The sequence below is a fragment of the Hemicordylus capensis genome, chromosome 3 (genome assembly GCF_027244095.1).
Source record: "Hemicordylus capensis ecotype Gifberg chromosome 3, rHemCap1.1.pri, whole genome shotgun sequence".
NCBI classification, from domain to species: Eukaryota; Metazoa; Chordata; class Lepidosauria; order Squamata; family Cordylidae; genus Hemicordylus; species Hemicordylus capensis.
The window spans coordinates 225,149,336-225,171,022 of record NC_069659.1 but is presented as its reverse complement, the minus strand read 5'-3'; the positions used below and the strand labels follow the sequence as shown (position 1 = coordinate 225,171,022).

Here is a 21,687-nt window from a genome sequence, read left to right as displayed (position 1 = left end):
CCCTAGACACTCATACAAGTGTTTAATATAATGTCTGGAGTTTACTTGTAATCTTATTTATAAATGTTATAAAGGGTTTATGAGACTCTTTAAATGTGATCTTTGTTGTGTTGGAGCTACTTCTCCATGGGTAACATGTAAATGACCCAGCCATGTGGGCAGGGGCCAACTATGATTCTTGAAAATGAAATCTGCATCTTACTAGGAGTGAAAGTGCTGATGTTATGTGAAAGACCCCACCCAGTAGCTCCTGCCCACATAGCTATGTCATTTAAACATTATCTCTACTATGCAAGAGCCACTCAGGGAAAAACATCTGCTTCATGGCTAGGGTAATGTTTAAGTGGCCCCATATTTTGTGAACATTTAGCAAATATTTAGATAATATAGGGGAAATATTTAGTATTAAAATTTGTAGAGGAGATACTAGGAGAATTTTTGGGGAGAGACTTAGTTCAGTTTAGTACAGAGCACTGGCAAAAGATTCTGTCTGTGTACATTGCTATGTATTAGGGGCACTCTGGCAAAACTTGCAGTCTACTTGTATTAGTGAATGCACCACTCATCTATAGTACTTTGAGCAACACTGATCATTGGAAAAGTTTAGAATCATCACACGGCATTTTAGATGACCTTTATAGTATCTTCTTGGAGATCAAATGATACATGTGTTATTTAATTGAGGTCTTACATAAAATTTACCACACTACTTAGGGTGGCAACAAATCACAAGTCTTTGGCACTACAATTTTAATTAGGTACAAATGAGCAGGATCACAATGTCAATTTGTGAGTGTTCATCATTGGTAGGAAAATAGGGATGCATAGCTGCCTGGAACATCTAATAGGTTATCCTGCTACTGAAACAAGAATGTGAGTAGCTTTTGCCCCCCAAGGATGACTCCAAGGGTTAGCCAGTGTTTTCCCCCAAACATTGCCCACTTCCCCATCCAAAGTGTCAGACAATACAGTCATTGTATATTATAGTCCTATTGCTTGAACTAACTATTTTTAAAGGCCTCAATTGTCTGAAGAAGCCACATTCACTCACTCCTCTAGCCCAGAACAAGCAGCAGAAGCCAGTGCAGCCAGGTGCATAGGAAACTCCTCTAGCCTCTCAGGAGCCATGCTAACCTTCCTGTCCAGGAACTGGTCTAGGTGGGAACATGTGTGCATGGGGATGCAGGGTCATCTCCCCTGCAAATTTCAACTCGCCTGGTACTGACCTATTTTTCCACCAATTCTTTCTTGCCACATGGATAAGAAAACTAGCCTGAAGAGCAGACTGGAAGGATTGGCCTAATTAAAAAAATATATTTTCTAAGAGGCATCTCTGTAGACATTCCCTCTATAGACATTTGTGGCTTAACATCTTTACCAGCCTTTAAAAGAGCCCTTAAGGACACACTTTTTGGGCACACTTTTAGTAATCTCTGAATGTTTTAAATTTTTAATTGCTATTTAATTTTTTAAATTGCTGTAATCTTTTAATTGTTTTAAATTCTTTAATTGTTGTTTAATAGTTGGTTTGTATTCTGTTTCTATTGTGTTCATTTTTGTGAACTGCCTAGAGCCTTTGGAGTCAGGTGGTATATATATTAATAATAATTTTTGTCCCATTTTCTGAATAAGTTTGAAAACGTCAAGCAAGCTTAATTGAACAGGCAAATAAACTCATTACCTTTTCTCTAGAAGTATTTAATGTTTCTACTTTCTGAAGAAATTGGTCACTTCGAATGTCAGAGAACTTCAGCCATCCGCTTGTTGTCCATGGAAGAAAGAATGTTTCTAATCTTGCCCAGCAGCCATACTAGAAAATTCCCAGATGTTTTTCTGGCAGATATCTGGCAAATGGCAGATGTTTTTCTGTGGTGGGGTGGAAAAGGATGATCTTAGCCTTTCTCCTGACTGAGATGAAAAGGATGAATGTTGAGATACAGCCTGGATCCATGAATAACCATACTTGGAAGCAAGTCTAGTGTTCCAGGTCTGGGAAAACTCTGGGCTTTTGTAGCCAGGGTTACTGCAGCAGATCGCAGAAGCTGAGAATTTGCATTGGAGATGGAGCCAGAGCTGTTACTGCACTTGCTCAAACCCATGTGTACATCTTGGTTCAATCCAAACTCAGTTTAGGAAACATAAAGCTGGGGGGAATTGTTAAAGTGTTAGGAGAGCCCTTTGCCTACTGCAGCCAGCTTTGACTAGCTGGGAAAGCATTCAGCTTTCTGTCCAGTGGAATGAGCCCAGACTGAGTAGCACCAAACCAATAGATCAGGACTGAAGCATCACCGTAGAGTACTCCAGAGGGTCAAACACAATCAAGAGGCGATGGTTTTGAAAAAAGAAATGTGTTATTAAAAGAACACAACAGGGTAGCTGGATAGTGGTTGCAATAGTGGGAGGAAAGCTGTTCCAAGAGGGAGGCAGGGAGGGTGACAAATCAAGCCACTTGCAGGAAAAATAAAATTGAAAAGGCAGTGAGGACGAGGAGGGAAGTGGCCAGAAAGACAAGGCAGTATATACTCCTCCTCCTATTCTGCTGTAATTAAGACAAAGAAATGGGTGGATTTCAGGCAGGGAGGTCCAGGATACCATACTGAAGTCTTCACTGCAGGGGCAAGGAAGCATCAATGTTGCCAGGCTGGCAATTTTATCTGAGGGGTTGGAAAAATGTGGGTGTCACACTGGTGCTAGGTTCCAGTTTGACGTGGTGTGCCACAAGCCAAGAAGTAGGGTTGAGCGCAAAGGCAGACCTTTGGCAGGGAGACTCCAGAGGAGATCTGGGCAAAGAATTCACCAACAGTCTTGGGACTCAACCACAGTGAGTTCTAGGTTTGGAGCAGTTATAAGGTTTTTGGACCGAATCAAACAAAAGGATAAAGGCACGAGGTGGCTTGAGTGCAGAACTTCCTGGGGTTCCTAGGACATGAGGATGCTAATAACTTGTATGCTAATAACTTCTTTCTGAGAATCAGGGGAGCTGCATGAATGGGCTTATGACTTCTTATGTTCCTAGCATTTCAATAGCTGCCACAGCAGCACCCTTAGCAGCAAGCATAGCTATACACTCGTAGTTGTTGTTTATTTACGATCTTAGATCAAACATATAGCTATACACTCAATTAGAGCAACTTCAGCCACATTTTGACTGAGTACCCCTTCCAATGCAGATTGCAGACCATACCAGTGAGTAAAACACAAGTTAGTCTCAAGGCCAGACATGAAGCTCATCACAGCAATCACCAAGAAATATTACATGCACAAAGAGAGATGCTACTGTCAAGTTCTCACCACAACACTATCTCACAAACAAAACAAACCACAGCACCCAAATTCTGCCTTTGTCAATCTGAGATCCAGCAAAGCTAGATAGTTATAGCACTGATAATACATCATATTATACTCAGTGCTGAGAAAAGAAAACCACAAAATGAAACCTGTCTTTCTCCTCTCCTGATGCATCTTCTTTAAGAGAGGCATAAGGGTGTTCTCTGCCTCCAGTCCCTTTTTAATACATTTTGAATTTTAAATTCCCTCCAAAAGTGTTCTCCCCTTCCTCCTCTCTCCCCTAAGCCAATGGGGACACAGTTGCCCATGACAAGACTTGATTTCTATTATAACAAGCAGACCAAGAAGCATGGCGATCACAAGCCGATCAGAAGCCAGTGCCAGAAAACCAATCAGCAAGGGAAAAACAGGTCTCCAAAATGGTGCTTGAAACCTTTCATTCAAAATGTGATTGTTCTGCTCTGAGCTTAAAACAGGCCCTTTTTAAAAGAGAGTGTTCTATTTCGAGCTTGAAACACTTAAAACAGAACATTTCATGGTTGAAAGGTTCTGCACATCCCTACTGATTAGCCTGTAAGGTCTTTACGACAGGGTTGTTACTCCAATTGATGCTTAGCAACCTAGGCTTTTCACATGAGATTGTCAGAGCAGAGAGAATATTGTTCACCTGACCTGCTATGGATAGGATAGAAAACAATTAAATAATAGGAAAGCATGGCAAACATGCAACTTGGAATAAAACTGCTAGTAAGATCATGAAATTTTCTTAATTGGAGGTATTCAAGAAGAAGAAAAATTTCAGACACAGGGCCCACTAACCCAATTTGCTATACAGGACCCACTTCTAATGTTGTTCTTTTTAATTACACCTATGTCCCCTTACCCTTCCTCACTTAAAAACAATTAAAAAGAGAAATGATGGTGGCACTGCTGGGCTGTTTGTGATGTGGCCCATTTGTGATTAATGGCCCACCAGTTGCAGACCAAATGGCTTGATGACCTGTTGTTGTAGGTTTTTATAAATTGTACAAAATGAATCTTTGTTGCTGTATACGTTATAAATGTAGGGCAGGATGAATCAAATTACTCTCTAGGTGTCCTGTATTGTGCCTTGTATGCGTCAGAATGTCCTTCCAGGACATTTTTATTATACTCATAGGCAATCAAATCCTATTTGTCTGATTCCCCCGTGTGAAAATTCTCCCTACAAACAGATAACCAGCATAGCAGGGAGTGGACTAGGGCAGATCTTTTCTCTTGTATGTGCTGGATTTTGCTTTATTTTTTCCATGGGGGAGCATTCAGAAATTGCATTCATCACCTGCAGTTTCCCTCAATGTACCCTTACTGCTTAAGGATTCTACTGCCTCATTCTGGTTCACATGTAGACCAGACCTCAGATGATGACTGCTGTGACATACCATCTAAAAGTAGAGGATACTCCCCCCACCCCTTGGAATAATTTTTTACATTCATATGCATAGTTTTATTTTTTCTTCATTTACTCATGAGCATTTCATTAAGTGATTAACCAATTAAAACTCATATGAAGCAATTTGACTAAAACCTATGTTATATATAAGCTTTTTCTAATTAGGGGTATTATATCAGTGAAAAGGCAACTGCAGTCAGAGTCAGTAAAGCTTGTAAATAACCGTTTGCTGGTCAGAAGTAGCAAGTAAGGCATGATTTCCATATGTAGATTGAACGAGATGGTAGAGTCCTGCAGTAGTAAAGTAGGCTGTACAAGTTCAGAAGTAAAATGTTGCTGTCTCCACTTCAGGCATCTTGTTGCATGCTGGACACTGCAGCATTGACTGATCTGCAAACAAATCGGTACTCCAACGTTCTGCATCCCTGGAAGAATCTGTCCATCAGTACAGCATTTGGATTTGCAGACAGGTGCTGCAGCCATGGACAGCAGGGTGCTTCAGAGCAGCCTCTGGTCACAGACCTGACCACTTTTGTCATGGAAGGCCGCTGAGAGTTCTGAGGAAGAGGCAGTGTGGAGGAGGACCCAGACCCTTTGGTGCCATCACCTCACCTTTGTCCTGAGGATATGCTATTGAGTCAAGGACTGACTCGAACCCCATGTGCATCAGACGCTCTCCCAGTAATCTAACCCCAACTGGCTCTTAGCAGCAACCAGCAACATTAGCTGTTCTATTCTTTGGCTTTCAGTGAATTCACTTGAACCACAACTCTCTGCAGTAAAAACACTCACCACCCTCACCACCGGTGCCTAAACCTGTGGAATAGATTCCTATCTCTTTAAGCCTCTGCAGTCTTGGAAGAATAGGGGAGGAGTCTGGGGCAGGAGTCCTGGTCTGATCTGTTTAAGGCCTCAGTCTGAGTGAACTGTTGCTGTAGCAACATCTTGTTCTGCTTCGCGGATACCCAGTTCTCAGCCTGGGAGCTCTCGGGCTCCTGATCACCCTCTTTGACTTGTCTATTGTATTGATCCCTACTGGACCTGATACTTACCTGTCTGGTCCTGATCGGCCTTGCCCTGCACTCACCATTGGACCCTTGTGATGGTTCCTGTCTGGAACAGGACAGCTCTTGGGGAGACTGTACTTTAGTACATCTTCCTCAGCTTTTTTTCACTGAATATGGCTTAGCTCTCAGTTCAATAAACCTAATAGGGCTGTGATGTTGATAACATGGGGGAGGGGAAGAATGTAGGCTGCCCTGAGCTGTTTGGAGGAAGGGCAGGATTAAAATGTACTAAACATTTCAATGCCTGCAGACAAAGTGATTTGCCATTTATGCAGACAGATTTACTAGAAATTGGATTTTATTGATGGTTATTCTGAAATGATGTGTATGCTGATATTTGTCCATACTCCTTGTTTTCCCCTGTGTAAAGCATATGTCCTTATTTTTTAAAGACATTTGAGCACTTACAGACTCATGAAATAGGACTGAAAGAACAGCACACACCCCTCCTCAGTACGCTCAGACTCAAGCGGGTTTCTTGCTAAGGGCTTCGACTCCTTCCATTCATCTTCCCCCATCCAGACTGCCCCACCATTTTCAAGCCTTTCAGTAAACATGCCATGCTCACAACCCTAGCTCCCGCTCTCCCCTCCTCTCCCCAAATGCTTGCAACCACCCAATACTCACCTCATGCCTGCAGTTGAGAAGGGAAGAGTCAGAAGGAGAAGAGATCTTTTTTTCAGGCCCTGCTGCTGCTTTCTCTCTCACACACGCATTCTAGCTGACACAGACATATAAGTAGTAGAGCTCTAGAAGATGTATGGTTGCTTCTGGCTGCTGGTGAATGGTGAGGGCTGCAGGGACAGCTCTCCAGACAAGGGATGTGCAAAATCATTTTGTGGTTGAATAGATTCCACTTGAATCTGGTCAATCTGCGTGATTCGGCCTTGAAACAAATCTGTCCAGTCACCCCTGGCCAAATTTGAGCTTGAATTAAATCTCCCCAGATTCTATTTGAATCAATTCAAGATTCAAGTTTCCCTTATTCATTCCCCCTGATCCCCAGCTTTAATTAAATAAATAAAAGAAGGCTAAGATCTAGCCTTTGTTGAAGTGGAGTTATGGAGCAAACTATGCGGTCACTGTTTTTGAACTCTTTTTAGACTCCTTAGTGTGTAATTACTTTTCCTCGTAATGAATCGCTATGAGGATTCATTACATACCAATGAGTCTAAGCACTTCAAAAATTCCTAAATAATAAACTGAGTACCCCACTGGCTTGTGGCTTTTGCGGGGTGGGGTAGTTGACACATGGGGTGCCACTAATACCCCCTGACCCACAAGGCAGTGAAGTTAGAGCGATCATATTTGAGTTTGCAGATTCATGCTTGAATTGAATCTGGCTGATTCAATTCAACCTCGAATTAAATTGCAAAAATCAGTTTGTGCACATCCCTACTCCAACATTGCGTGCAAACACTTCAATTGGCAGGGTTCAACACAGAGTACCACATGGATGCATCAGTATAACACATATGTATGATCACCACCCCAGTTAAGAAAAACCAAGGGCCAGGCTAACTGGCCATTAATAACAGCTATGGCATGTCTGCACCATAGGTTGAAGGTTGCTGCTACTGACTGTTGTTTGGGTCACCTCTAGTGTCAAACCAGTCCTGATTGCAGGTGGGGGAGTCACATTTTTTAATGTTCCACTGTGTATAAAAAACAAAAAACTCCCTGTGAGTAGAAGTTAACATAGCAGAAAACAGACTGAGCCGAAACATTTCTCTCTGATGTGCTAATTTCTACTTAAAGGAAGTGTATGGGGGTTTTTTAATGAAGGAAAATTCAGAAATGTCACCCCACCTTCAACCTGAAGTGGTACATTCCAGCCACCACCTCAGGGTTCCACCCCATGTTTAGACCAGGCCAGAGAAATGCCTCTAAGCAACAGGCAGGTGAACTTTGGGTAAAACAGGAAAGCATTAGTTCTTCCTCCACCCCACCCCATCCCAACAGTTGCCAATATGCTACAAATGGCAAAACTAACTATCTATCTATCTGTCTATCTATCACATTTGTATACTGCTCCAAACTTGGCAGATGAACTTGAAGAAATATTTCTGGGCTAGGAATTTATGAGGGCTTATGAACAAGGATGTGGTGCACTACACACATCCATACGAAATATTAATGTGTTAATATTGTGTGCACAGAATGTTGTCAGCACTGATTTATTTTTGGATAATTCATATCATTTGGAATTGCTTTGGGATTGGACTACCTTCAGACTTTGTACTGTCTCAAAACCAACATTAGCTGACCTTGAGGCACGACTAGAGGTCATATGAAGAACTTTAATATTGTGGCATATGACGGGGTGCCTGATTGATAGCCCTGCACTTTAGACAGTCATATATATCTGCGTAAGCTATATTTGCTGCATTCTCATTGTCCGGAGCTTTAACACCATCACAGCTGATGGGGAAGTTGCTATGATTGTTTTGCAAAATTTGGCTGCTGTCCCTTGCTTCTGCGTCATACCCAGATACATTTGCTTTGGGTAGATTAACTTACTGATACGATTGCAGATAACATGATTCTCATACAGTGTTACTGCTTTCTGTTTATCACTAATGAATAGCAAATTATTTGTGTTCCTAAATAAGTGACATAAATGTGGACATAAGATCAGTTCAGCTGAATTCCAAATGAACCTAAACTATGATTATTCCCGTGGGTCCAAAAGTATACTCAAAGATAATAAAGAATTGCTTTGTTGGATCCATCCAAAGGTCCATTCAGTCCACCATCCTGTGTCCAGTAATGGCCAGTCAGCTGCCTACAAGTAGGGCATGAAGACAGCTTCCCTTGTTGTTTGTCTCAGACATCCAGTATTGAATGGTATATTGCGTGGAACATGGAGGTTCCATTTAGGTACCATGCCAGATGACCTTTGATGGAACCTTTCTCCATTAATTTGTGGAATCCTTATGCTCCCTGCCTGAAGTGCATTTTACACTCGCATTACTTTCAAAAGGGCTTGCATAGGACTTAATTTCAGAGGCCCTTAGTCTATCCAAGCCCCTGCTTCAGTTAGAAATAATATAATGCTTCTCTGAGCTTGACAATTCATGCTATTTTGTGTTCACAGCCAGGTAGCAAAACCAAGAGGTTTATCCAGTCCCTGGTGGACTGCATTTGGCTTGGGCAGTCAAATTAGGCAAGCTGGGCAGCCCTAAAATAAACAAGGATGTCTGAAATAGATTTAAACATCACCATTAATTTTGCACTGGAACAGTGAAGAAATTAAAGTTTGCATATGTTTTTGAATATTTAAAACAAGCTTCAAATGGAAACAAAGAGTTTGGTATCCAGCATCCTGAATGCAATAAGTAGGACAGAAAAGTGGCTTTCATCCTGCTTGTGTTTGTCAGAGTGGGTGTAGAACTTCATAGCACAAATTCATTATTTACCAGTTCTTGACATCTATCTTGAAGCTACATGATGGCAGAGTTCCGAAGTCTATGTGGACTTTGCATCACCTTAAACAAAAGACTCATTGTTTGAACAGGGTGCCCCCATGTTAACATTTTACTCCATCCTTAACAATGTGAGAATAACATGAAGTGCACTAACAACAACAATTACAATGTTGGGTTGACCTTTTTCTAGAAAAGTACAGGACCTCACTCACCCATTCTGTCATTTTGTATGAATGTACCAAATATGTTTGCAGACACATCTGTCAAGCAGGTATGCACAGCACGCAGGACACCGCAGCCAGGATCAGTTGGCTGCAATCTCTGTTAAGGGTACATTTGATGGCAGTCATTGGTTTGCCAGCATAGCTCTATTCAGACATTGTTGATATCTGTACACTTGTACATATGTTTGTGTGAATGACTGTACTTGCCTTCATTTTAAATGTGAACCTGGGTACAACCCCTCCAATGCAGGGGACAGACAGGAAGTGTACTGCTCTACCTGCATTCAACATAACATGAGAATAACTGTACCTGTGTACACTGCACACTGATGTGAGTGTTGAACTTAACATATAAATAGTAGAGATGTGCACGAAATGGATTTTGCAATTCATTTCGAGCTTGGAACGAATCACAAAATCTTCAAATTGATTCATCGAAGCAGCAGCCAAGCTGGCTGTTCCAGTGAATAATTCTTGAGATGTTCTGAGTGCCATTTTGAGGCCTGTTTTTCTGGGGATTGCTGGACTACCAACTGGGGTTGGAGGGTAGACCAGTCCATCGAAGTGGGCCAGTGTGCTAAATCCAGAGCATTGGGCTGGTCTACCCACCAGCCCCAGTCAGTAGACCAGCTCTCCCCAGAAAAAACTGTTTTCTGGAGAGAGCTGGTCTACTGATTGTGGTTGGCAGGTAGACCAGCTCTCTGCTCCGGACTCCAGTCTGCCTTGGAGGACTGGTCTACCCACCAACAGTGATCCCTCTAAGGCAGGGCTGCTCAACTTCGGCCCTCCTGCAGATGTTGGCCTACAATTCCCATAATCCCAGGCTATTGGCCACTGTGGCTGGGGATTATGGGAGTTGTAGTTCAAAAACAGCTGGGGGGCCTAAGTTGAGCAGGCCTGCTCTAAGCCATGTGCATGTGCACGCGCTCACAAGTTTTTTGATGTCTGCTCAGTTAATTTTAGATCCCGCTCAGGTTGAATCAAGAAGGCCCCATTCTGAATGCACATGCGCACACACTGCCTGTGGCTCATAACAAAACTCATTCAACTTGAAACAGGCCCTTTATTTTATGGGCATTTTGTTTCAAGCTCGAAACACTCGAAATGGCCAGTTTCAAGCTTGAATCTATTTGAGTTTGAAGCGTTTTGCACATATCTAAAAATAGGGCTCATGTCATCAGCCAAATGGCCCTCAGGAGGGTCAGAAAGTAAGTAAGTAATAAGTTTATTGTAACCACTGGTCATAACATAACATGACATAGCATAACGTAAAACATAGCATAAAAGAGAAACAAGAAAGAACTCAGCACACCATAGAATTACTTCAACAGTCTACTTAAACTCAAACCAATGCTACAATTTGAGACAGAGCATGGCAGCGATAAATTTCCTTCTGATTTTAAAAGAAAGTAAAGCAAAGGTGGCAACTTGACAACTGACATATGGAAACATATTGGCAAGAAGATAAGTCAAACATTCTGCATCTGAATTCTTAAATTTATCTATAATTTGTCCCGGCATTTCCCCCATGATCACATCATAGATGAGACACAGTAAAATATAGAGGGAAATGTTTTAGTTGAATAATATAACATACAGGAGGGTCAGTATGTTAGATTCAAAATTAACTTTTTCTGCCTTTCTTTATATACTTCTCTTTGCAAACAAAGCCTGTGTAGTTTAAGTATTTTGACTGCAAAACTGAGCTATAGCATTTTAAATTACATCTGCATCTGTACTGGCAGAATTAGAAGTGATGCATGGTATAAAACAGAGGCATTCTCCATTCCATTGTTAGCTTTTCCATGCCACCTTAGAGGAGCTGTGTCTATTCACTTTCCCCTCCATAGCTGACCCTTCATATTTAATGGGTGTTCCATATGTGTCAAAATGTGCAAAATTCTGTGACTTCCTTTCCCCTCTAGGATTGGCCATGGCTGAATGTGTTATGCCAGGGATGTCAAGCACAAGAGCCTGGGCCACATTCTCTTAATTGCAGTCCTCAGTAGGGTCAATAGCTACCATGTTCTGCACAACTGAAGAAAGTACATCCACTGATGGGAAAGCCCTGCCACAGGGGCGTAGCAAGACTGGGACACAAAGTGAAAATGGGCCCCTTCACCCTGCCGCTCCCTTTAGAGAGGAGTAAGGGAGCGAGCAAAGAGCAAGCTGCCACCCAGCCAGTGGGATCCCCCCAAGGGTCCAGGGACATTTGTCTCCTCCTGTTTCAATTGCAGTTACAGCCCTACACTCCAGCTCGTCGTTTCCAGTGCCCTTGCCACCATTTCTAAGTGGCAAGCTTTTGATGGAACAGTGTTCTTTGCATTGCTGGGGGTAGGGGATGCCTGCCTGCCTGGCTTTGACAGGCCTTCTTTCAAACCCTTTTTTCTTCCCCTGTCCTCACTCTCTCCCCCAATCTGGATTACACACTCAGTATAATCAATACAAGAGCAACAAAGGGGCTCGGGAGCAAGGGCGAGCAAAGGTGGTGCACAGCGGAGACACTTGTGCCCCCGCCCCGGTCTCATAGCCGCTCACCACCATTCCTGCCACCCTTTTCCTGCCACTCCTGCTTACAACCCAGCTGGGAGATCCCTGCAAAGAGCTGCTGGGGGGAGGGGGGCAAAACCAGGCCCTCCCTCCCCTAGGTATTAAAAATGTCAATTTTTAAAATATATAACTTGACCTCAATTCCCACATGCCAAGTCACGGTTGATTTTGGCCCACGGGGGCATTTGAGTTGTGCACCCCTGATTCACTTTATTGTTTTATTACTTTTATTATCACTTTATTACTTTTGGTGGAATACAGGAGGGGTTCACCATTGCCTACCAGCTGGTCTTGTGGTAGCAAGCATGACTTGTCCTCTTAGCTAAGCAGGGTCTGCGCTGGTTGCACATGAATGGGAAACTTGATGTGTGAGCACTGTAAGATATTCCCCTTAGGGGATGGAGCTGCTCTGGGAAGAGCATCTAGGTCCCTCCCAAGTTCCCTCCCTGGCATCGCCAAGACTGGGCTGAGAGAGATTCCTGTCTGCAACCTTGGAGAAATTGCTGCCAGTCTGGGTAGACAATACTGAGTTAGATGGACCTATGGTCTGACTCAGTATATAGCAGCTTCCTATGTTCCTATTATAACACATGCATCTCTGTGTGAAACTGGCTATCAAATCTTGCTTTCTGCTGCTAGTGTTTTTCACTTCTGCAAAGCTTCTGTGTGACGTGCCTTTAAATCAAGTTTGCTTTTAACATTAAAATTATAGCAATCAATCAATATCTATATAATTTGAAATGCATGAAAACCTGTGGGATGTGAGGGGTTTTTTTAAGGGTGTGTCTGGTACCTATATCGGGCAGCAGCGATATAGGAAGATGCGGCAAGGCATCATCACACACTGTGCGGGAGATGGCAATGGTAAACCCCTCCTGTATTCTACCAAAGACAACCACAAAGGTCTGTGGTCACCAGGAGTCAACATCAACTTGATGGCACACTTTACCTTTACCTGGATGGAGGAATAATCAAGAGATATTCCAGAGAGTGGGTCTGTGCAGTCGATAATTTCATGTGCATGCGATCCTCTTCCAGTAGGTTTGGGGCAGGGCTGGTGCATCCAAATTGTTCTGGGACTCATGGTGGAAGACTGAAAACTGTGCTCTCCTCTTGGTGGAAACAGACTAGTATAATAACTCACAATTTGCCATCCTACAATAGCACTTAAAACCTGCCTCACTAATGGCTGGACAGGCCCTGAGGGCAGCATGACCCATAGAATTCAATTAAGCTGCTTGGGACCTCAAGTCTATCCTGCAAGCCCTCTGAGGAGCAATGGAAGGTTGAAGATTAATTAAAGGCATCAGTAATCAGGTGTTGATTGGGATGTGCCACCTTTTCAGGATTCTGGGGCCTGGAATGTCTCTTTCTCTTCAGGCTTCTCACCTCCAACCAGAGGTGCACCTAGGTAATCCTGGTGCCTGGATGGACCTAAAGGCCTTTGCCACTCTCACATCTAATTTATGGTCCAGGCTTGTTGTCCTGCATACATCTCTACCTTCTGCTTCTCTTAATCACTTGCATTGCAAACCTAGGAACTGTTTAGAGAGCTTTTCCATTCCCTCCATATTGATCCCTCCCCACCCAATGATCTCATGCACAACAGTCAGGCTTTTCTAGTTTTGCTCCGACCAGTAGAGTCATAAGCCTTCTTCAGAGATTACTCACTCCCATGGTGCTCACACAACTGCAAAAGTGAGGAGGAAGTCCCACCTACAAGCTGTCACTTGCTGCCTCCTATCAAGGTTACAGAGCTGTTTGTGTGAAGGGGGAAGTACTGTAATGCTCAAGGTTACAGAGCTGTTTGTGTGAAGGGGGAAGTGCCGTAATGGGGATGGCTGGCGCTTTAGTGAGCAGGTCCAAACAGTTTCGTAACCATGAGCATCCAGCAGGAGGGAGGGAGTGCCTTCCTGCTTTTGCCACTGTAATTGTGAGTGCCATGTGGGTAACATCTGAGGAGGGCTATGGTCTGACTCAGTGGTTCCCAACCAGGGTTCCTCCAGATGTTGCTGAAACAACTCCCACCATCCCCAACTACAATTTATTGTTGTCAGGGATGCTGGGAGTTGCAATTCAGCAACATCTGGAGGAACCTTGGTTGGGAATCACTGGTCTGACTGGTAAGCAACACTGGGTAGCCCCTACTAACGGAGCAAAGAGACGCCTTTTTAAGTGGTGATACTCTTCTTTTTAGCAGGGGGAGAGCAACTGACCCTATCCAACCCCAGCACAGCATCCCTGCAGTGGCTGTTGCTGGTGTCTGCTTTATGTTTCTTTATAGACTGTGATTCCTTTGGGGACTGGGATCCATCTTATTTGTATATTATTTATTTTTCTATGTAAACTGCTTTGAGAACTTTAGTTGAAGAGTGGTATATAAATATCTGTCATCAGGTGAGAAAAACCAGATTCTTCTAGGCTCTGCCTACCATTATCCTGCAGGCTCCGACCAGTTCCACTATGATCCATTACACTTCATCCTGGCTCTGCCTGCTTTGGCTCTACCTCTTGGTGCTCCACTTTGCGAGGTGGTGGTGTCAGCAGTGATTACTGTAATCGAAAGTTGGCAACCCTGACGGTCCTTACAGCCTGGGCCCCACTAGTATAAGGAAAGTGAAGATTCAATGGAGGGCTGACTGGGAGAAGCTGCTTTGTGTCTAGATCCTGGAAAAAGGAAGAGAAAAAGCCCATGCAGGGTTGTAGTGTACTTCTAAGGTTCTGTGAAGGTGATTGGGAGGACCCTGGGAAGCAAAACGCATATGGGGAGGGGAAAAAAAAAGGATTTGCACCACTGGCCTTCAGCACCATCAATCAACACTAGACACAGAAAGGCACAGAGCTTGCCTGCATTGCGCTGGTAGGGAAGGATGAGAAGTGGGTCAGCACTGTACTTTGTCTGCTGATCAAGATGTGCACAGGGAAAATAATAATCTTGTAGAGGGTCAAGGAGGATCTTGTGTCTAGCCTCTGCCTCCCTGGTTGGGGGAGAGCAACACATATAAAGGATCTCGCTAGTAGCCCCAAGGGAAATCTGGTGTTTCCGTGTGAGTCCTTTGTCACAGACCTTGGGATTCCAGCATGTCTTGGACTGGGTGCACTGCATTTAGAGCAAGTGCTGTTCTTCCATCAAGGGATGTGATTATAATGCCTCCTAAAAGGCTGCTGTTTCTGTGTGACAAGCTGGTTCCCTCCTTGTCTGACTTTGGTATAGCATGACTATAATAAAAAGCAAAACAAAACAAAAAACCCCTAAGCAGCTGTATGTATCTATATGTGTCTGTGCGTGTGTGTGTGTGTGTGTAATTCTATGTTCCAATGGATATTAATATATAGAGAAAAAATTGTTTGCAAATTGCTTTCAGCCCATGCTAGCAGAAAATGCCCCTGCAGGCCTTTTATACTGATGCTGTTTTACCTCCCATGATGAATATTCAAAAGCTGCAGTCACTGAGGACTCAGGTGGCAAAAATAGCAAGGTGATTGAAGCGAGCTCTGACAGAAAACCCTAAATGTACATTGCTGAATGCATGGAAATGGGGCTTGTTACACAGATTCCTGGTTGCTGTGGAGTTCTTGTCCCCCCACCCTTTTGATCATGGTAGAGAAAACTGTCAGGAAATTTCCTATGAATTAGATGCCTGTTTCATACGCTAGCATGATCACATCTCCCCCCCCTCCAAAGATGTGTTGTAATAAGCATGTGTTTTTTAAAAAGACAACAGTGCTTTCTGTAATCCTTTCAGCAGGAATGAACACTCAGCATAAAGGACACACTGTTAAGATATAGCAATGCATGCATTGTTTTCTACATAATGCAGTCAGGGTCTCCATGGTAAAATGAAAAAAAAATATTTTATTTTTTGTGGATGTGTGTGTCACCATCAGCAGTTAATCTAAAGTAGGACCTACTCCATTTCATTGTGGGTTAAGTGGCTTACCATGCAAAACTAAGTGAGGGAGGATAAATCATAGCCATTCCTTTTGGGGAGTGGATTTCTAAAATAGATGGGAGGAAATTGAAAAGAAAAACAAACGAACACCAATGCTGCAGCAGTTGTTGGTCTGAAGTATTTCTAAGAGGAAACCATCGTTTCCAGCATACCCCCTTCAGTAGAATCACTTAGACACTTCCAGCTGGTGGCAGGGGATACAGCCATAATACAGCTTTCTCTGTCCCAGCTGTCTTTCTCATTACATTAAATGCATTAGGATGGCTGCACTGTTTTGTAGACGTTCAGGTACAGAAAGGTATAGGAAGACATGGTGAAGCATGAATTTGGGTCCATCTGCCAGCTTCATCGGGACCTTTGAATGCTGAATGTCTTCCTGGCTCTGGCCAAAGCTTTTCTCCAGGCATTGCTTACAAGGGCTGGTGAAAGGTGCCTGAGGATATCACCTTGTATACCAGGAAGGATTGTTGCAAAGGGTGTCCTTAATGCATTATGGCTCATGCAGCATCACAGCTCAAGAAAAACAGAGATTTAGAACTTAATGCTGAAGAAGAAAATGAGAAAAAGAGGAAACATAGGAAAAGATCCAGGGATCGGAAGAAAAAGGTACCTTTATTTGTACTAGCAAATTATTTTCATGGATTCCTTTGTTTTACTTTGCTCTCACTGCAGTGAGAGATGTCAGAGATCCTGTAGGTGTGCAACTTGGTGACTCTGGATAATTGTTAAGACTGTGGAATGCCACTGCGAGCCACGACTTGGGGGTGGGGTGGGGGGGCTTCAAAAAGCAATTGGGATTTTCAAGTCCGATTCTAGACTTATTGCAGTGATGGTGCAGGTGGTGTGTGTTCTTTTTCTCAGGCATATAGATTGTCACATTGTCTTGGGATGTGAGCTTGTCGTTAAGTGCAATAGAAACCAGTTTATGAGGGCAATTGGACACCTTAAACAAATAGCATCTGCATAAGTCTTACTGGGGGGGAAATTGTTGATCTGCAGGGGTATGTGGGCATAGACTGTGAATATGTGAAAAAATCAGCTGTTTTATTCGTGATGGAAGTCTGTCACATGTTAGCTTTTTAACAATAGATTATGTTTTTTTACAAAAATCGCCAAATGAGCTATTGCACTACTTGCCTTTCAGCTTATGTACCTGTTTTATTGAGAAATAATCTCTTAATTGGCTGCTGCTAACAAGTTTCTTTTGTTAGGTTAAAAGATGAGCTTGAGAGAGTCTTGTCCCCACCCCCACCCCATTGCTGTGCAACTACCTTGGATGCAGAGGTACTTGTACCAAACTGAGTCCTGGGCATTTCAGTCCACTGCACTGGTGCTTAGTGAGTTTCATTTCAAGCCCAGTGTCTCTCCTTTCCTCCCACCATAAACAATAGAACATAATAGCAGAGGATGATAATATAATCCTGGGTGAAGACCCTTTATTTAAGAGTTGTGTGGGCTTGCCCTTTAAGAGGACACCTTAAGCATCAGAAAAGGCCCAGTGATGGCTTATTGGCCATTAATGGCTGTGGATTTTCTTTTTTCTTTTCTAATATCACTGTTGCTTGTATTCAAAACACAGGAAGGAGGATATGTTGAATTTTCATGTGCCTTTGTCGTATTCCCTAAAGTGCATATAAGCTAATAGGTTCTGAGCACTGATGCATGTGTTTTCTTAAAGGACATGTTGTAGATTTCCTCCATGCATATGCTTGCCTTTGACTTTAAATAATATTTTCTTGGCTTTCTTCTACCCCACCCCCACTTTCTTGCCTGCAAAAAAACTGTGTTAAACATAATGAAAAAGCACTATGGAGCCTTCTGATACAGTGAGACAATTAGAAGCCCATGTATAGATGGCTGCAGTCAGTGTGTACTGCAGCATGTAAGCTACGGGTAGTTCTTCCATTTAAAGGAACATAGGAAGATTCGCTTTTCAATCATACTCTTGTTTCTGTATGTATATATCGAAGTAAAATACAGTCTTGAGGGCTGATTGTTTTTTCACTTCAAAAGCACGGAGGTGTGTATGATTTTCCCTAGCCTTAAGCCTAGGGAATTGTTACTTACCAGGGGGATCCAACTCTCTCTGCAAATACTCACAGGCATGCAGACTTCAGAAAGGGTCACCTCCTAACGTGTGTGTGTGTGTGTGTGTGTGTGAAGTTAAGGTTAAAATGCATAGCCTCCCAATTAACTTTCTACAATTTAGATAGCTGGGTGTATCCTGAAGTAGGCTTAAGTTTAACAATAGCAAGCATGTGGTGCCTTTGTGCTCTTGTGCTCATTGATGTTGTCTTAAAAACAGAATATGGCAGGAGTGGAGGGGGGCAGGGGTGACCGTGCCAATAAGTGCCTCTTGATTCAATGATGTGGGACAATTGCTTTGTCGACAGAAATGCTTTATTGTTTATATGGCATGGTGTCTTAGAAGAGACATCTCCTAGCAACCAGGGTGGGACATGAACCAATAATAATAATAATAATAATATCACAACCCTCCTAAATGGCATGGCTTTTTAAAAATTTTCTCCTGCACTCTTATGAGGGTGGTGTGATCTACATGGAAGACATGTCGAATTTATTTGAAGAATCAAGAATGGCGGGGGGGAGACACTAGGCTCAATAGGGAAAATGAGGGTTAACTTTGGTGCATTTGCAGACCCAACCAGGATGCACAATGACTGTAGCAAGAATCATTCTGACCTTCCTTTGTACAGTATAGAGCCCACACTGGCATACCCCCACCCCTCCCCCTTTAAGGTGCTGTTTGGATTTTCCTAATTGGCACCCCCTTTTTAAAATTAAGAATTGTGAATCATTTCAGACCCATAAGTAAGCAGGAACACATTATAAGCATCCCTGGCCAGTCACATGGTAATTCTCAAGGCTAACCCTTTACGTGAACAAGATTAGAAAAGTCCTTTGGGAGGCTTCCAATCACATGAAAACATTGGTGAGGGCTAAAATCTCTGGGCAATTGAGACAGGAGAGAGATTCAACCATATGATGGTTTCAGTGTGCAGAACTGCCTGTTAATGACAGCACCAGAGAGGCATGGCTCCCACCTAGCATCATCAGGATTGCAGTCTTAGAAATAGATTCCATGCTCCTTGTATTTTAAGGCCTTTTTGCTTACAATACAGTTCTCTCAAGGTTTGCTGGGAAAATGTAACCAGACAAGGTAACTATTTTCAAATAATCTTCTAATATGGTTGAAATCAGTGAGTAGAATCCAGAAAAAGTCCTCCTTTTCCATACCAGGGGAAACTGGATTCTGCCAGCAGAATTCTTTATGAATGAATGAGTTTTTAAAAAATCTACATATTTCCACTTGCCCAGTTCAGGTGCATAAAAGAGCCAGCAGTTTTGTGCACATGTACCACTTGTTAACTGAAAATTCTTGTGATTATTCTGCCATAGTTCAAAGCTGGCTGTTGCCTATCTATCCCTGCCAGCCATTGGCTGAGATGCTGTTGTGTCATACTTTTTGACATTGCACAGATGAAAATAAGGATGCTTCTGGGTACTCATCTGAAGCCTGGTGGGTCAGACAGATGAAGCCAATAATCTAGCTAGGGCTGGCTAGGGAAAATATTGCTCTGCACGTAGCAGGGCTAATCTCTGGAAGTATCCATTTTTAATGCCAAGACACATGCACAGTAATAATCCATAACAGAGTGCCTCTGACCATGTGTGTTTTCCCTTTCCATTAATACAGCCTGTCCTCAGCACTTAGGATTAAGACTGGGGGGTTAGGTCAGAGAGTGTGGCATCCAGGAAGGCTTGAGTCCCAGTATGGAGGTGGAAGAGAGGAGAGAAGGGAGGGGCTGTGGCATGGAGGTAAAAGCAGCCAGTAGAATAGCAATTTAGGACCACATGGGAGTCAGAACTCAGCCTTGGAACTGGTTTCAGGGCCAAGCCTCAGTCCTAGAACCTGTGGAGCAAGAATAAAGAAAATAAGGCTATTTGGCATGTATGCAATGCCATTCCCTCACCATTAACTAAGTCAGCCCTAAAATGATACCAGGAGAAAGAGCCTGACTTCCAGTCCCACCCACATGCCAGCCAGTCATGCAGACAAACCTTTTTTTTAACATAAGGGCATTTCAGCAACCTGTGAAGCAGTGCCAGAGAACTTCCGGTCAGGCTGGAGCATCCACATTTCATATTCTAGAAACTCAGTCTTATATTGCACTATACCCATTCTGTTGCCTCAGTAAAATGTCAGAAAAGAGGAGAAGATGCCAGATGGGGCTGACAGAGTCATGAAAGATGTTCAACAAGTGAGCCAAGTTGCGTGTGTCAGGGGAAAGAGGAAAAGACAAATCCCCAGCCACTCATTTTGTTTTCATTAGAGTAGAGAAGTCAGGCCGCAAACTAGCTGCTCCAAGTGAATTCTGCCACCTTTCTCTCTCTTTCAAAGAGAGTCTTCAGCCCTAAGTACATATCCTATCTATCTATCTATCTATCTATCTATCTATCTATCTATCTATCTATCTATCTATCTTTATTATTATTATTATTATTATTATTATTATTATTATTATTATTATTATTAAATTTTATATCCCGCTCTTCCTCCAAGGAGCCCAGAGTCCCTACTACATACTTAAGTTTCTCCTCACAACAATGCTGTGAAGTAGGTTAGGCTGGGAGAGAAGTGACTGGCCCAGAGTCACCCAGTAAGTACCATGGCTGAATGGGGATTTGAACTCAGGTCTCCCCGGTCCTAGTCCAGCACTAACCCCTACACCACTCTGGCTCTCTAAGAAGTTCATTCTGTTACCCAGTCAAAGTTTTGTAGCCAAAGGTGGATTTGGAAACTGCTGGGCTTAATTTTATCCCATGTTCACTAGGCCTTAGCTCAGAGCCTTCCTATATTAAGATTAATTCATGCTTGTGAGTGAAGCAGAGATTAGTAACTGAGAATATGGATCTAGGAATGTGTACATCAATTGCTTGGCACTGTGAAGTAGTACTGTAATAAACAAGAGAATGCTGTGGGACATGCACAAAGTCTTTCTCTTCACCACTTTATAATTTCCAATAATCCAATGCAAATTAAAGGTAAAAACTACCAGGGAAGAGAGTGTAATCCCAGGCAAATTTAAGTCTTAGTACCATTCATTATAGTTTTGCAAGGTTTTTTTTGGCAAAAGGTTTTGCTTGGGTTATTGATCAGGAAACCATGGCAGTTCCAAGCAAATAACAATAGTTGGAGTGTATGGAACATTTATGAATATTCTAACTCTGATGGGGGAGGGGAAAGTTGACAATCAGTGCAGCTTGTGTGAAGGAACTGTAGTTTTGAACTGAACCATAATTCCCTAGTTTTATATGTAACACTCCCGCTCCTGTGCATGCAAGAAAGAGGGGAGGGAGATCACACAAGTCCACAGCTCTCCCATGCTTATTCTTACAGGAGGGAATTATTATTGCCAATTGTATCTGAAACTGGCCATTGTCTTTAAGCCTCACCTTCATCAAACAAGTTTGTTAGAGGAAGAATAAATAAAAAGCTCCATTATAGGATTGCAAGACCTCTGTGGAAATGATGGTGATTATTATTAATAATAAACATGAACCAACAGCTCAAAGATGGCTAGTGTTTTCCCTACTTGCATCCTAATGTATTCCAATACTTAGGGGCACATCCTGCCCTCCATTACATAAGCTCTCCCTCTCTCTCTCTCTCTCTCTCTCTCAAAAAGACATCTTGAAGAGAGAGTATTATTTATGCACATT

General features: G+C 42.8%; 1 protein-coding gene across 32 annotated transcripts in view; it reads left to right on the top strand.

Annotated features, from left to right (window-relative positions):
• ANK3 (ankyrin 3) overlaps positions 1–21,687 on the top strand; it is a 661,543-nt gene that overhangs the window by 272,956 nt on the left and 366,900 nt on the right. For 16 of the 32 annotated variants that reach the window (XM_053307003.1, XM_053307000.1, XM_053306999.1 and 13 more), the window contains exon 1: positions 15,972–16,548. The exons of 2 other annotated variants lie outside the window; for them this stretch is intronic. In XM_053307003.1, the coding sequence (XP_053162978.1) occupies positions 16,435–16,548 (114 nt within the window). In that variant the 5' untranslated portion in view covers positions 15,972–16,434. Of the gene's footprint in view, positions 1–15,971; positions 16,549–21,687 lie in introns of those variants that run through there. 14 more of the 32 variants (XM_053307021.1, XM_053307010.1, XM_053307005.1 and 11 more) reach the window with 6 other exon arrangements.